The sequence below is a fragment of the Salvelinus sp. IW2-2015 genome, linkage group LG23 (assembly GCF_002910315.2).
Source record: "Salvelinus sp. IW2-2015 linkage group LG23, ASM291031v2, whole genome shotgun sequence".
NCBI classification, from domain to species: Eukaryota; Metazoa; Chordata; class Actinopteri; order Salmoniformes; family Salmonidae; genus Salvelinus; species Salvelinus sp. IW2-2015.
In genome coordinates this window covers 28,864,784-28,882,005 of record NC_036863.1, presented here as the reverse complement: position 1 = coordinate 28,882,005, position 17,222 = coordinate 28,864,784, and the positions used below count along the sequence as shown (strand labels likewise).

Here is a 17,222-nt window from a genome sequence, read left to right as displayed (position 1 = left end):
AGGTGATTGGGACTGAGGGCTCTACAGTGAAACCAGGCATATTGGCATTAGAGAGAGGCATATTGACATTAGATAGAGGCATAAAGCAGTCACAGGTGTTGATCGGGAGACGGGTAAATGGAGATGAATGGGCAGAGCGGGTCAGTTAAGTACATACAGGACCTGAGTTCGAGGCTGCGGCCGACAGATTAACAAAATGAGGTACCGTGTTATTGAAACAGTCCAGGGGGCATCAGCTGTGTAGCCGAGTGATCATAGGGTCCAAAGAACAGCAATAGGTGAGTCAGGGAGCCGTTCAGTAGTCAGTACTGCGCTTGGCGAGTGGGAGACACGGCGCTTAGAAAGCTAGCGGGCCGGGGCAAGAAGTTGGGTCTTTGGCGTTGAGACCACATCGGGCGACCACGTCGGCAGGCCAGTCGTGATGGATCGGCAGGGCTCCGCGTTGACAATAAAGGGTCCAGGCCAATTGGCAATAGAGGTATTGTAGCCCTAGAATTAGCTGGTATATGGGCCTAGCTCGTGGCTAGCTCAAGGCTAACTGGTGCTTGCTTCGGGACAGAGGCGTTAGCTAACAGTAGCCACTCGGTAGCAGCTAGCTAGCTGCGATGATCSGGTGTAATGATCCAGAGCGGCAGGAATCCGGTGATGTGGTAGGGAGAAGCAGTCTGATATGCTCTGGGTTGATATTGCGCTGTGCAGACTGGCGTGTATTGTCTGAGCTAAAGCTGGTGGTGTCCGAGCTAAAAGGTGAAAACCGCTAGCCGTGGCTAACAAAGACTAGTAGCTAGTTAGCTGGCTAGCACCTGACGGAGGTTCCAGTTATAAGGAATAAAAATAGCAGATCCGTACCACATTGGGTGAGGCGGGTTGCAGGAAAGTATATTTAGTTCGTAGATAGAAAGTGAGATTAAAATGTATACCTTTTTTTTTTAAATTACGTTTATTTACATGGGATAAGACAAAGACAAACACAACACACGACCGACTGCTACGCCATTTTGGCTAATCCCTGACAATAGCCATTGAATTCTACCGTGCTGATATCCCGTGAGTTATAGGGAAATAATGCATGCTCTAGAATGCTCTTCAAGCCAGTCAGAGACAAGTATTCAACAATGCCATAGTATAACATATTATATATCATTGCAATCAATAGACTTCAGGGAACGCTCATATCATTTTTTGGAGTGTTTACATTTAAACTATTGGAACTAGCCATAAAAACATTTACAAAAAACAGTAAATTGGCACACATTTTCACCACTTTTCTACAAAAAATGTCAAAGGTATGGCATCTTTGGGCAATTTTATTGTGTTTTCCAGACCCCCTCAAACATTTTAAGCCATCATTGGGCTGTAGAGTGGAGCCTTCAGAGTGGAGCAGCATACTACTTGTTACGCTCGTTGATGGAAGGATCGGACCAAGGTGCAGCGTGGTAGGCGTACATCTTTCTTTTATTGATGACACCGAAAAAACTACAAAACGAAACACACAGTTCTGTAGGGCTGGAAAGCAACAGTACAAAAACAAGATCCCACAAACTACAGGTGGCAAAAGGCTGCCTAAGTATGATCCCCAATCAGAGACAACGATAGACAGCTGCCTCTGATTGGGAACCATACCCGGCCAACAAAGAAATAGAAAACATAGATTGCCCACCCTAGTCACACCCTGACCTAACCAAATAGAGAATTAAAAGGATCTCTAAGGGCAGGGCGTGACACTACTGATATGAACTTTTTCAACCAAGTTGATTTCACCTGTTGACTCTCTCTCAATGCAACACGTTTGTTACTAATTAATTATCAAGACTGCTCTGATAACCTTTAGTTTGTATTTAAATCCTGCCAAGCCATTCCTCAGTTTCTTTCCAGTTGTGTGCATCACAGTACATTTATTTCCTATTTTCCATGTATATTTTAGTTGTCATAACATTAAGATGTCATGTAATTTCCTTATTTTCATTACTTGAGATGTATTGGTTTGTCACGACTTCCGCCGAAGTTGGTTCCTCTCCTTGTTCGGGCGGCGTTCGGGCGGCAGTCGGCGTCGCCGGTCTTCTAGCCATCATTGATCCACTTTTTATTTTCCATTTGTTTTGTATTGTCTTCCCACACACCTGGTATCAATTCCATCATTACATSTTGTGTATTTAACCCTCTGTTCCCCCCATGTCCTTGTCCGGGATCGTTTATTGTAAGTGCATGTGCATGTTTATCTGGTGTGCGACGGGTTGTGTACCCATTGATTGTTTGTTCTGATTCTGGTGGTTTTTATTATTAAACTGCTCCGTTGTAAACACAGTTTTTGCTCTCCTGCGCCTGACTTCTCTGCCGCCAGTACGCACCCCTTACAGAATTCCGGACCACTATATGGAGTCAGCAGGAGCAGGTACCCGAGGAATAGGGGTGGAGGAGCGCGTCCGGGAGCACGCAGCAATGCTCCACCATCTTGGCACCGTCATGGACCGCGTTGTCCAGACAATGGACCGCTGGGAGAGACAGGGAGTTCTACCAGCGCCTCCACCAGCACAACCGGGGTCTCCACTACTCGCCCCCCCTTCTCCTGGTCCCAGTGGGATTCGTCTCTCCCTTCCCCAGGAATACGATGGGACGGCTGCGAACTGCCAGGGGTTCCTGTTGCAGCTAGACTTATACCTGGCAACCGTACACCCGGCTCCTTCGGGCCGCGAAAGAGTGTCCGCCCTCGTCTCGTGCCTCACCGGGAAAGCCCTGGAGTGGGCCAACGCTGTGTGGAGAGAGGGAGATGCGGCATTGGACCAGTTTGAGGAGTTCACCCGCCTCTTCCGGGCAGTCTTCGACCACCCGCCCGATGGTAGAGCGGCGGGTGAACGCCTGTTCCATCTGAGGCAGGGGACGAGGAGCGCCCAGGAGTTCGCCCTGGAGTTTCGGACTCTGGCTGCCAGGGGGGGATGGAACGACAGGGCCCTGATCAACCATTATCGCTGCAGTCTGCGCGAGGACATCCGTCGGGAGTTGGCCTGCAGAGACACCACCCTCACATTCGACCAGCTGGTGGACCTGTCCATCCGGCTGGATAACCTGCTGGCTACCCGCGGACGTACAGATCGGGGTCTGTTGGTTCCATCCCCCCGCACCCCCTCTCCGATACCCATGGAGCTGGGAGGGGCGGTGCGGAGGGAGACCGGTAGAAGTTCCAGCTCGTGCACCATATGTGGCCGCTGGGGTGACACTTCCTAGGTGCCGGGTTGATTCCTCTGCGTATCGAGGCAGCAGGCAGGACGCTCTGGCGTCACCCCAGGTGAGCCGGCACCATTCTCACCCAGAGCCCTCTGTTGCACATATGTTTTTGTATGTCACTTTTCCTGAGTTTTCCCCGCATTCCCAGCATAAGGCGCTCGTCGATTCAGGCGCGGCTGGGAATTTTATAGATCGTTCGCCCATAGTTTAGGGATCCCCATTGTTCCCGTGGCTGTGCCCTTCCCCGTTCACGCCTTGGATAGTCGACCATTAGGGTCAGGGTTGATTAGGGAGGCCACCGCTCCTATGGGTATGGTGACGCAGGGGGGTCACAAGGAGAGAATTAGTCTCTTCCTCATTGACTCTCCTGCGTTTCCCGTGGTGCTAGGCCTTCCCTGGTTAGCTTGTCATGACCCCACTGTTTCTTGGCAATGGAGGGCTCTCACAGGGTGGTCGCGAGAGTGCACAGGGAGGTGTTTAGGGGTTTCCGTTGGTGCTACCACGGTGGAAAGTCCAGACCAGGTCTCCACCGTGCGCATTCCCCCTGAATATGCCGATTTGGCTCTTGCCTTCTCTAAGAAGAAGGCGACTCAATTACCACCCCATCGACGGGGGGATTGTGCGATAAATCTCCTGGTAGACGCCTCACTTCCCAGGAGTCACGTTTATCCTCTGTCACAAGCGGAGACRGTGGCTATGGAAACATATGTCTCCGAATCCCTGCGTCAGGGGTACATTCGGTCCTCCACATCACCCGCCTCCTCAAGTTTCTTTTTTGTGAAGAAGAAGGATGGAGGTCTGCGCCCGTGTATTGACTATCGAGGTCTAAATCAGATCACGGTGAGATACAGTTACCCGCTACCTCTCATCGCCACAGCGATTGAGTCAATGCACGGGGCGCGCTTCACCAAACTAGATCTCAGGAGCGCTTACAACCTGGTGCGTATCCAGGAGGGAGACGAGTGGAAGACGGCATTCAGTACCACCTCAGGGCATTATGAGTACCTCGTCATGCCATGCAGGTTGATGAATGCTCCATCAGTCTTCTAAGCCTTTGTAGACGAGATTTTCAGGGACCTGCACGGGCAGGGTGTAGTGGTGTATATTGATGACATTCTGATATACTGCGCTACACGCGCCGAGCATGTGTCTCTTGTGCGCAGGGTGCTTGGACGATTTTTGGAACATGACCTGTACGTCAAGGCTGAGAGGTTCCTGTTCTTCCAGAAGTCCGTCTCCTTCCTAGGGTACCGCATTTCCTCCTCGGGGGTGGAGATGGAGAGTGACCGCATTTCAGCTGTGCGTAATTGGCCGACTCCCACCACGGTAAAGGAGGTGCAGCGGTTTCTTGGGTTTGCCAATTACTACCGGAGGTTTATCTGGGGTTTTGGTCAGGTAGCGGCTCCCATTACGTCACTGCTGAAGGGGGGCCCGGTGAGTTTGCAGTGGTCGGCTGAGGCGGACAGGGCTTTTGGTCACCTGAGGGCTCTGTTTACCTCGGCTCCCGTGCTGGCCCATCCGGATCCTTCTTTGCCGTTCATAGTGGAGGTGGATGCGTCCGAGGCTGGGATAGGAGCCGTGCTCTCTCAGCGCTCGGGTACGCCACCGAAGCTCCGCCCCTGTGCCTTCTTCTCGAAGAAGCTCAGCCCGGCGGAGCGAAACTATGACGTGGGGGACCGGGAGCTGATGGCTGTCGTAAAGGCTCTGAAGGCGTGGAGACATTGGCTTGAGGGGGCTAAACACCCTTTTCTCATCTGGACTGACCACCGCAATCTGGAGTACATCCGGGCAGCGAGGAGACTGAACCCTCGCCAGACAAGGTGGGCCATGTTTTTCACCCGTTTTGTGTTCACCCTTTCCTACAGACCAGGCTCCCAGAACGTGAAGGCAGACGCATTGTCCCGGCTGTATGACACAGAGGAGCGGCCCATGGATCCCACTCCCATACTCCCAGCCTCCTGCCTGGTGGCGCCGGTAGTGTGGGAGCTGGACGCGTGTCCCGCTGGGCGTCTGTACGTCCTGTCTGCTGTCCGTGACCGGTTGATCTATTGGGCCCACACGTCACCCTCCTCTGGTCATTCTGGGATCGGTCGAACAGTGCGCTGTTTGAGCGGGAGGTACTGGTGGCCTACCTTGGCTAAGGACGTGAGGGTTTATGTTTCCTCCTGCTCGGTGTGCGCCCAGTGTAAGGCTCCTAGGCACCTGCCCAGAGGGAAGCTACACCCCTTACCCGTTCCACAACGACCTTGGTCGTACCTGTCGGTGGATTTTCTTACCGATCTCTCCCCCTCACAAGGTAACACCGCGATCCTGGTCGTTGTGGATCGGTTCTCTAAGTCTTGTCGTCTCTTCCCTCTGCTCGATTAGCCTTACTTCGGAGTTTCAACCCGAGAGTAATGGGTAGATGGAGAGAGTAAACAAGGATGTGGGCAGGTTTCTGCGGTCTTATTGCCAGGACCGGCCGGGGAAGTGGGCGCCGTTCGTGCCCTGGGCCGAGATGGCACAGAACTCGCTTCGCCACTCCACTTACCTCTCTCCCTTCCAGTGCATACTGGGGTACCAGTCGGTTATTGCGCCTTGGCATCAGAGTCAGACCGAGGCTCCTGCGGTGGACGACTGGTTCAGGCACGCGGAGGAGACATGGGAAGCTGCCTGTATTCACTTTCAGCGGGCCGTGGTGCGCCAAAAAAATAACACAGACGGTCACCGCAGTGAGGCCCCGGTGCGAACATCGACCCGAAACCTGCCCCTCCGCCTTCCCTGCCGGAAGCTGGGTCCGCGGTTTGTGGGGCCATTTAAAGTCCTGAGGAGAGTGAACGAGGTTTGTTATAGGTTATAGCTTCCCCCCGATTACCGTATTAACCCCTCGTTCCATGTGTCTCTCCTCAGGCCGGTAGTGGCTGGCCCGCTCCAGGAGTCTGAGGTGCGGGAGGTTCCTCCACCCCCTCTGGACATCGAGGGGGCCCCGGCGTACTCCGTTCGCTCCATACTGGATTCGAGGCGTCGGGCGAGGGGCCTTCAGTATCTCGTGGAGTGGGAGGGGTATGGTCCGGAGGAGAGGTGCTGGGTTCCGGTCGAGGACGTGTTGGACCCTTCAATGCTGCAGGAGTTCCACCGTCTTCCTCCGGATCGCCCTGCGCCTCGCCCTCCGGGTCGTCCCCGAGGCCGATGTCGGCGCGCTGCTGGAGCCGTTCGTCAAGGAATGGGTACTGTCACGACTTCCTCCGAAGTTGGGTCCTCTCCTTGTTCGGGCGGCGGTCGGCGTCGCCGGTCTTCTAGCCATCATCGATCCACTTTTCATTTTCCATTTGTTTTGTCTTGTCTTCCCACACACCTGGTTTCAATCCCATCATTACATGTTCTGTATTTAACCCTCTGTTCCCCCCATGTCCTTGTCCGTGATTGTTTATTGTAAGTGCATGTGCACGTTTATCTGGTGTGCGACGGGTTGTGTACCCATTGATTGTTTGTTCTGATTCCGGTGTTTTTTATTATTAAACTGCTCCGTTGTAAACACAGTTTTTGTTCTCCTGCGCTTGACTTCTCTGCCGCCAGTACGCACCCCTTACATGGTTTAATAGATTCATCCTTATTACCTTTACCTTGTATGTCATGCAACATGATTATAATGTATCTCCTTTGTTGCAGAACCACACACAAATCCAACTTTACCATGTCCAACCACAAGTCCTTAGTAAATATGTGAACTTTGGCACCGTCTCTGTTCTCTGATTGCTCTCTGACCGGAGCCCCTAGTGACATCTATCCAACCAATTACCTATCTTGGGTCTCTTAGCCTATTTTCCAATGGGCATATTGGAAATCACTGCCAGGAGGGTAATGGACTAAATCTGCAATCGCACTATAGCCAAAAATACTTATTTAGACATGCCCTTGCTGTGTGAATTGGGTGGCTCTATCACAAATTCCAAAACATTTTCAAGTAGACGTGATGATCTCTGAATTATTGTCTATTTTATCTGTGAGGTTTATTTAGTGGATAGATAACTAACAGGAAATTTGAATGGCAGCCATTTTATAAAAATGGCCACCCTGGTTAACTGACAGTCTTCCCAGGCTGCCTCCAATCTTTAAAATGTTCCTTAAGGTATTTAGTATTAGTGTACCAGGTTTGATACTTGTATCATAAAATGGAACAATTATTTCACCTGCCCTCTGGACTATCAGGCCTAGCTAACTATGGTGTTTTGTAGCTAGCTGAGTGCAACATTTGATAGCTTTATAATAATGGTCAAAACAATTACCCTTTATCAGTCCAAGCTTGTATTGCATAGGCTTCAGAATTGTTACATTGTGGAACATTTACAGTGTCTTCAGAAAGTATTCATACCCCTTATTGTACGTTTTGTGTTACAGCCTGAATTCAAAAATGAATAAATATAATTTTCTCACCCATCAACACACTACCCCATAATCACAAAGTAAAAACATGTTTTTAGAAATGTTTGCAAATTTATTGAAAAAGAAATTTACACCCGTGTCAATTTCTAGAAAAACCTTTGGCAGAGATAACAGCTGTGAGTCTTTCTGGGTAAGTCTCTTTCCACCTGGATTGTGCAACATTTCAAAATTATTCAAACATGATCATTTCTAGACAACCACCACATTTCAAAAAATTATTCAAAAATGATCATTTCTAGACAACCATTTTCAGGTCTTGCCATAGATTTTCAAGTAGATTTAAGTCCGGAACATTTACTATCTTCTTGGTAAGCTACTCCAGTGTAGATTCTGCCTTGTGTTTTAGGTTATTGTCCTGCTGAAAGGTGAATTAATCTTCCAGTGTCTGGTTGAAAGCAGACTGAACCAGGTTTTCCTCTAAGATTTTGCCTGTGCTTAGCTCCATTCCGTTTATTTTTTATCCTGAAAAACTCCCCAGTCCTTAAGAATTACAAGCATAGCGATAATGTGATGCAAACACCACTATGCTTGAAAATATGGAGAGTGGTACTCAGTAATGTGTTGTATTGGATTTGCCCCAGACATTTTATTGAGGAAAAAAAGTGTATAGCTTTGCCACATGTTTTACATGAATACTTTAGTGCCTTGTTGCAAACAGGATGCATGTTTTGGAATATTTTTATTCTGTACAGGCTTCCTTCTTTTCACTCAGTCAATTAGGTTAATATTGTGGAGTAACTACAATGTTGTTGATCCATTGTCAGTTTTCTCCTATCACAGTCATTAAACTCTTAACTGTTTTAAAGTCACCATTGGCAGCATGGTGAAATCCCTGAGCGGTTTCCTTCCTCTCCGACAAGTGAGTTAGGAAGGTTGCCTGTATCTTTATAGCGACTGGGTGTATTGATACACCATCCAAAGTGTAATGAATAACTTTACCATGCTAAAAGGGATTATTTTTACCCATCTACCAATCGGTATCCTTCTTTGCGAGGCATTGGAAAACCTTCCAGGTCTTTGTGGTTGAATCTGTGTTTGAAATTCAATGCTCGACTGAGGGACCTTACAGATAATTGTATGTGTGGGATACAGAGATGAGGTAGTCATTCAAAAATCATGTTACACACCATGTTACACATCATGTTATGTGACTTAAGAACACAATTACTCCTGAACCTATTTCGGCTTGGCATAACAAAGGGGTTGAATACTTATTGACTCAAGACATTACAGCTTTTCAGTTTTTATACATTTGTATAAAATGTGAAAAACATAGTTCAACTTTGACATTATGGGGTATTGTGTGTAGACCAGTGACCAAAAATCTACATTTTATTTTCAGGCTGCAACACAACAAAATGTGGAAAATGTCCAGGGGTGTGAATACTTTCTGAAGGCACTGTATTATTAATTATTCGTAGGCTAAATTCTTATCATTAAAATCACACTCAAAATGTATTGAAGTAACCTAATAATTAAACATTGTAAAACGAACACACTTTTGCTCTTGTTTTTACTTTGCAACTTGTATAATTTTGCCAAAAAGTTAAGCACTTTTGTCTTATGTATTGAATACAAGATTGTATTTTATTTGCAAGAATAAAAATGTATCTAACCAAACTGCTATATTCTCCCGCTGACCCTAAAATGTTTGGGTTATTTCAAGCAACTATTGAATTTATAGACAATTTCACAGTGTGTTACGTTTTGTAATCATGCCTAGGTTATAGTTTTGACAGGTGAGGAACAAGAGTTATGCAATGGAGCAGTATATTGCTACCATCATTGTTAGATAGCCTTATGTAGACTTGATTCTAAACTGTTGTCTCTGCTGTAAACTTCAGTTCTGTCCTCTGTCTTCAGCAGATGGTCAACTGTTTACACACAACATTGAAAGTATGTGATGACTTTGTAACCCATCCCCTTCCTATTAACTACTTATAACTTGCCATAACCCCTTTCTCCTATTAACCACTTATAACTTGTTATGAGCTAACATTTAAACATTTCGTTCCAATGTCCCTTCAAGCCTTATGGACATGGAGGAGGTATGTGGTGGTCTGTGATCTCTGTGCCTAACCAGCTGGGTGTGGACTGTGTTTTCCTCCTCTGTTAGATCAGCTTGACCTCGGAATGAGCCTCCCTCCTCACTGGAAGGTGATATGTTTTTTCTTTGTGTGGTGCATGAGGGAACATTATCTGACGTATTTCTGTCAGCTGCGGAATGTCCAAACATGCAACTGTATTGCCAAGATCAAGCTCCCTGCAAAATGATCCAGTTTCTTAATAGCTTATTAAATTTGACCATGCACTTTGTTGCTTAAACTAAAGTTATTAAACTGCCGTTCAAATATACACATGTGCGTAGTCACTCAGTTGCTTGTTTACTGTAGGCCTACAGTGCATCTGTTGTTGTTTTGTTTGTTGCTTGTGTTTGCATGAGCCATGTCCTATTTTTAGACATACCGCACAGTGTCTTTTTATTTTTTATTTATTTAACCTTTATTTAACTAGGCAAGTCAGTTAAGACGGCATACCCCAGCCAAACCCTCCCCTAACCCGGACGATGCTGGGCCAATTGTGCCCCACCCTATGGGGACAGCCGATCACAGACGGCTGTGATACAGCCCGGGATCGAATCAGGGTCTGTAGTGACGCCTCTAGCACTGAGATGCAGTGCCTTAGACCGCTGCGCCACTCGGGAGTTTCTGTCTATGCACCGGTGCCGGATCTGAGCTCACTTCCTCCTCTCCTCTCTGCCAGTTCCTGTTTTAAGGCAAACCATGGTAGTTTCCTGAAACCTCAACCTGACAATGCCTGTAGTCACTCACCTCCATATGAGTTTGTGTGGTTTAAGCTAAATCTCTACATAAGTCAGATGGAGGCACACATAGCAAGTGTTGCACTGAGTGTCTCTGGAGGACAATCCCATGGACAGGGGGAGTGAATGACACTCCAGGAAATAGGCTTTTGTAGGGAGTGGGTGAGGCTTCAGAGGAACAGCTCTATTGTTTTGTCAGGGAGATGGTGCCTTAGGCTGAGTGGAGGTAAAGAGGGGGATTAAAAGGGAGAGGGAGCAGATGGGGGCTGTGGGAATCCAACACAGATGGACAGCGAGCAGTAGAAGGTGTGTGATACTGTAGACTCATAGACTAGACAGAGCCACAGGCATAGTAGCAAAATTATTATTTTTGCTGTTTACACAACCTCACAATGACCTCCTTTCTAATGCACCTATAACCTTTTTTCTGGACAAAGCACTTCTCTCACAGAACACTGTTTAAGCTTCAGTGCTGTATAATACATTAACAAACTGGGTGAAGGGGAGTAGGAGTGGCAGAATAAAGGCTGAGAGAAAGGGAAAGATGTCTAGCAAGAGTTGGCATGTAGAGATCAAGATGAGCTTACTGCTCTGTGCCAGGGATTATACCTGATACTCATTAGTCTACCTCTTTTACGCTGTCACCACTCACCACACATACATTGTGTGTGTGTACTTGTGTTTGTGTTACTGACGTCCGTCTGGTCTTCCTATTAATATTTGATGTATAAAATGTGTGTGTGTGTGTGTGTGTGTGTGTGTGTGTGTGTGTGTGTGTGTGTGTGTGTGTGTGTGTGTGTTGTGTGTGTGTGTGTGTGGGAGAGAGAGAGAATGACATCCAGTGGGTAATCCCCTCTGGCCTTGCTCAGTCTTCCCGCCCCAAATGATCATTATCATTCCTCCATGGTTCAGCATGCCAGTGATGGAAACGGCAATAAAAACACAATGAGGGGAAAGAGCATGTCCTGCTGTTGTAGTGTATGGACTATAGGCCTAAAGCCTATCAATGCTGTTTCATGTAGCTTTTATCAACATGTGTATTTGTTGGATATAGAGGCTACAGTATCATGCACAATGTTGCTGTTTTTGAGTTGGTCATGTAATTATATGTCATTTCACGAGTTAGTCGGCGGTTGCAGACTATGCTACTAGGAGAAGGACTGAACATAAAGATCAGGAAGTTATTTAGGCATTCTGTTATGTTAAAAAGTGTTTTAAAGCATTGTTGTTTATTGTTATTGCGTGAAAAAGGGTGGAGAAATATCATGCACTGTGGGTCCCTTAGGATGGGGTGGAGAGATATCGCTCACAATTCTGCACACACCCTTAAGTGACCCTGTTCAGAGGGGAACAGAGAGAGAGAGAGGCTCCATCTGGAATACATTATTCAATTCCACAAGGCTGGATATCTGATGATGTTGGCAGAGAGAGAGAGGGAAGTTGGGGAGTGTTGGTTGAGAGAGGAGGAAGTTGGGGGGTGTTGGGTAGGGAGAGGGAAGTTGGGGGTGTTGGGTAGAGAGAGATGGAAGTTGGGGGTGTTGGGTAGAGAGGAGGGAAGTTGGGGGGTGTTGGTAGAGAGAGAGGGAGTTGGGGGTGTTGGGTAGAGAAGAGCATGGAAGTTGGGGGGTGTGGGTAGAGAGAGAGGGAAGTTGGGGGTGTTGGTTAGAGAGCAGAGGGAAGTTGGGGGGATGTGGGGTAGAGAGAGATGGAAGTTGGGGGGTGTTTCTGGGTAGAGAGAGATCGAAGTTGGGACGGGCTGTTGTGAGAGAGAGAGGGAAGTTGGGGGGTGTTGGGTAGAGAGAGAGGGAAGTTGGGGGGTGTTGGGTAGAGCCCGACCGATTAGCCTATATCCGTTCACTGCTGATATAGGTCTTTAGGACAATAATTCCACCGATAACCAATATTTAATAAATGAAAAAGGATGAAAAAGGTAATCACATGCTTATCCAAACACTTTTCTAAAGATGTCATTATCACAATGTAAGGAATCATCATTTGAGCATATTTCTTGGACAATACCTCTTTTGGATGGCAATTTATTAGGGCTGGGAATTGCCAGGGACCTCACGATACAATATTATTGTGGTACTTAGGTGCCGATGCGGTATGTAATGCGGTTCTCATGATTCTACAGTATATGTATTGTGATTAGTGATGGGGGGAAAATCGATACAGTTATCGATTATGTTTGACGATGTATTGTATCATTTTGAAAATATCGCAATATTATTGTTGTGCTAGTTTGCTGTTCTTGCCCCAAAACTCCAGTATTTCTCCTTAATAGCTTGTTCTCCATCTTATTTTTAAACAGGGAGCCAATTTGTTATTCCCATGACTAATCGAAACTAGTTTTCTCATGGCTCTCTCTTGTCCATCTGCAGCAGCAATAAAAATAAAGCCTTTTGTATATTAACACTCACACTTGATTATTTTCCCTCTTACTAGCTAGCTCTGATAGCCGCTTTATTGAGGAAAAATGTACTTACTATGACAGTGCATTAATTTTAAGATCACAAACTGTAAGTCGCTCTGGATAAGAGTTTTTGCTTAACGACTAAAATGTAAATGTAAAAGATGGAGAACAAGCTATGAATGAAAAATACTGACAAGTTTTTCCCCCATCACTACAATTTATGAGAACAGTGTGGGAAAATGACACTTTGTTATCAGAAGTTTTGCTCACCAAAAAATCTGAATCAGTATCGGACCCCAAAAAACATATTGGTTGGGCTCTGGTGTTGGGTTTTTAAATGATAGTATTAGTAACTGAAAATCATACCAGATATGGAGGCGCTGTCCYCAAATGGTCCCTGCTATCCGGGATCTGACATCACCACATTGAAGTTGACATTTAAAATAGTTAAGGTTATGGTTAAGTAAGGGTTATGATTAAGGGTAGGGTTTAGGTTAAGGATGTCCCAAGGATCCAAGATAGTACTAACCATCCTCAAACTGAAGTCAGGGGGTGAGGTCACTGTAGAGTGAAAGAGACTGTCAAATAAGTGCACTGCTGCTCCACTATGTGTATACTGTACATATGGGGTTAGTGGATATATCACTAACACACTCACAAAACGTGTGAACAAATGTGTGAATATATACCAGTACTCTACGAACATATTTCATATATATAGATAGTGGCAGAGTAGTTACATAAGCCTAAAGTAATGAGACATATCTGCGCTGGGGTTGTTGTAAGAGAGTGATACATCTTGTGTTTGCATAGTTTTTTTTCCATTGATGGGAAGAGAGCCAATGAGAGGGTTAGGTATGAAATTCATCTTGTTGGTGTGACAGTTCTATTGCTATTATCGCCTATGAATCTGTCTCAGCTTGTAAGAGAAGAAGAAGAGAAGAGAAGGAGGGAGGGAGGGAGGGATAGAAAAAATGCACTCGGGCCACGTCATGTGATTTTTGTTTGTATCATTTTTTATAGAGTTTCAAAACGGTTACATGTTTCTTAACGTCCATGGGCTGTTAGCAGATTTTTCCAAACCTTTTGAACTCTTTTCTTTGGCCCGGCTCAGCCAGCATACTTTCCCTCGTCTTTTTTTCTCTCTCTCTCTCTTTTTTGGAAGGTGCTCCGGTCCAAGTGTGTGACGTGTTAGCGGAGTTACAGCCTGTGTTTCACAGTGGTGATTTAAGGACTTGCGGACGAATGGAGGAGAGGATGTTTACTTGACCTGTCAATGGGACTACAGGGCTGAAGTTGTAAACAAGTTGAACTGCTGGTATTTATTTAGGCTTGACGCTGTGTGCTTTGTCCTCATAGTGTGGCACAACGGACAGAGAGAACAGCGGGAGAGCATGGTGTGAGGGTGTGTATCTGTGTTTGGAAGAGAGAAACAGACTGACAGAAACAGAGACAGCATGTAGTGTGTGTGAAGGAGAGAGTAACTGTAACCTGGATCTATTGCTCATGGACAGAGGGAGGTAGATGAGCCACTAGAACCCCTAGGGAGTCTTCCTGATTTTGAGGGAGGACCACTGACGCCAGAGAGGACCAGAGAGGGAGATCAACAACACTAAGCTAGGACAGGATGAGGTACCGAGGCAGGGTAAGATCCTTATCCTTTCTCTACATGCTGCTCATAACATGTCATAGGTGTGTGTGTGTGTGTGTGTGTGTGTGTGTGTGTGTGTGTGTGTGTGTGTGTGTGTGTGTGTGTGTGTGTGTGTGTGTGTGTGTGTGTGTGTGTGTGTGTGTGTGTGTGTGTGTGTGTGTGTGTGTGTGTGGGGGGGGGGGGGCATTTTGTCAGTCCCCACAAGCAAAAAAGTGGGGACATTTCATCAGTCCCCACAAGGAAAAAGGCTATTTTAGGGTTAGGTTTAGAATAAGGGTTAGGTTGGGGCTCCCGAGTGGCGCAGCGGTCGAAGGCACTGCATCTCAGTGCTAGAGGCATCACTACAGACACCCTGGTTCGAGTCCAGGCTGTATCAAAACCGGACGTGATTGGGAGTCCCATAGGGCGGCGCACAATTGGCCCAGTGTCATCCGGGTTTGGCCGGTGTAGGCCGTCATTGTAAATAAGAATTTGTTCTTAACTGACTTGCCTAGTTAAATAAAGGTTAAATAAAAATAAAACAATTAAATAGGCTTAAAGGTTAATGCTAGAGATCAAATCAAACTTTATTTGTCACATGCGCCGAATACAACAAGTGTAGACTTTACCGTGAAGTGCTTACTTACAAGCCCTTAACCAACAGTGCAGTTCAAGAAGAGTTAGGGTTAGGGAAAATAAGATTTTGAATGGGAATAAATTTTTTGGTCCCCACAAGGATTGTGAAACAAACATTTGGACTATAGTTCTCCCACCATTACTATGAGTCATTGCCTGGGACTGGCACTAGGCTCTCCTGGGATATACTGTAGCTGGTGGCTGGTATTTTTCCACTCTGTCCAGTGCTAGCACATCCATGCTGGAGAGACAGCTGTGGAGCTGGTGTGTGTCCACCCATAGTAGGTATGTCTGGGGACGGAGCAGAGGGGCACCTTATAAGGAAGAGACTGAGGGGAATCAGCCCAGCGCTGCTGACTTAAGGGGCCCAGAGCCAAGTCCCGCTGAAGCCTCCCTGCTGCCTCTCATAGATGCATCACTCACAACCCTCTTGGCTCCATAGGACTACATAACCCTCAACCCTCACCTACTTGTTGTGTGTATGTACTGACATGTACAGTATGTGTAACTGATAGATGCACACACACACACATACTACATATTAATGTTTTTAAATGTATGTTAATTATGAAGTATTCTGTCTGTAATGCATTTCTCATTATGTGTCGGACCAGTAAGACTAGCTGTCGCCGTCGGCGTCGGCTAATGTGGATACTAATAAATCAAATCAAAATAGGACTACAACACCCACAAGACTCTCTACTCCATAAGACTAAAACACTCACATCCCTCACTACTACGGGTGCGTTCATAAATTCTCGCTGGAGTGCCAGAGCGCCCTCAGAGTGTGCTCTGGGCGTTCGTAAATTCAGAGCGTTGTCAGATTGTCCGTTCGTAAATTCAGAGTGTTTCGCGCTCTGAGCATTCAGAGCACACACTGGAAGCTCTGGCCAAGGAGTAGGGTTGATCCGAACGTTCTGACCTCACAGCGGCAGTCAAGCACCCAAGTTAACTGGCTAAAGTTAGCTAACTGGCTAGCTACTTCCAGACATAAATGACAGAACTCACTTTGTCCATTTTATTTGCCCTAGCAGAGCTATTTAGGCTGTTTTCATGTTATCCAGAGGGTTTGTGACTGTAACTGTACTGCTGGAAACAATTTAATTACGCTTTTTTGCCAACGTTTAATGATACCGGCCATATTCAATGGGTGTGGAGCGTTCGTAAATTCATCAGTTATACGAACGCACCCTACATAGCACAGTATTGCAGCAACAACAGCCCTCACCGCTCTATTGGACTACAACTTCCACAATCCTCACTGCTTTTCAAGACTACTCCACTCACAGCACTCACTGCTCCATAGGATTGCAACACACAAAACTACAACACCAACGACTACAACACCTACAGTTGAAGTCAGACGTTTACATACACCTTAGCCAAATACATTTAAACTCAGTTTTTCACTATTCCTGACATTTAATCCTAGTAAAAATTCCCTGTCTTAGGCCAGTTAGGATTACAACTTTATTTTAAGAATGTGAAATGTCAGAATAATAGTAGAGAGAATGATTTATTTCAGCTTTTATTTCTTTCATCACATTCCCAGTGGGTCAGAAGTTTACATAGAAAAACTGAGTTTAAAATAGTATTTGGTAGCATTGCCTTCAAATTGTTTAACTTGGGTCAAACGTTTTGGGTAGCCTTCCACAAGCTTCCCACAATAAGTTGGGTGAATTTTGGCCCATTTCCTCCTGACGACAAGTGATGTAAATGAGTCAGGTTTTGTAGGTTTTCCCTCCTTGCTCCGCCAACGACAGCTCATTTTCAGTTCTGCCCACAAATTTTATGGGATTGAGGTGCAGGGCTCTGTGTGGCAATTCTTTACGTGTCCGCTATCTCTCCACATTATTGACGTTTGTTGTTCATAAGGGCTTTTTGGTTATCCAGCACATTTGGAGGTGTGCTTAGGGTAATGTCGTTCCTCCATTTAAAGGAAGACCCATTTGTGAAACGCTTTAAACTTCCCTGACTGATGTCTTGGAGATGAGTTGCTCCATTATTACCACATAATTTCCTTCCCATGTGGCCATCTATTTTTGCTAAGTGCATCCAGTCCTCCTGCAGCAAAGCAA

General features: G+C 46.3%; 1 protein-coding gene across 2 annotated transcripts in view; it reads left to right on the top strand.

Moving 5' to 3' along the window:
* Positions 1-17,222, top strand: part of LOC111950651 (unconventional myosin-Ic) — a 40,225-nt gene that overhangs the window by 6,330 nt on the left and 16,673 nt on the right. Inside the window, exon 2 of one of the 2 annotated variants that reach the window (XM_070434488.1) lies at positions 9,761-9,801. In XM_070434488.1, the coding sequence (XP_070290589.1) occupies positions 9,778-9,801 (24 nt within the window). In that variant the 5' untranslated portion in view covers positions 9,761-9,777. Of the gene's footprint in view, positions 1-9,760; positions 9,802-13,857; positions 14,524-17,222 lie in introns of those variants that run through there. The other variant, XM_070434489.1, reaches the window with a different exon arrangement.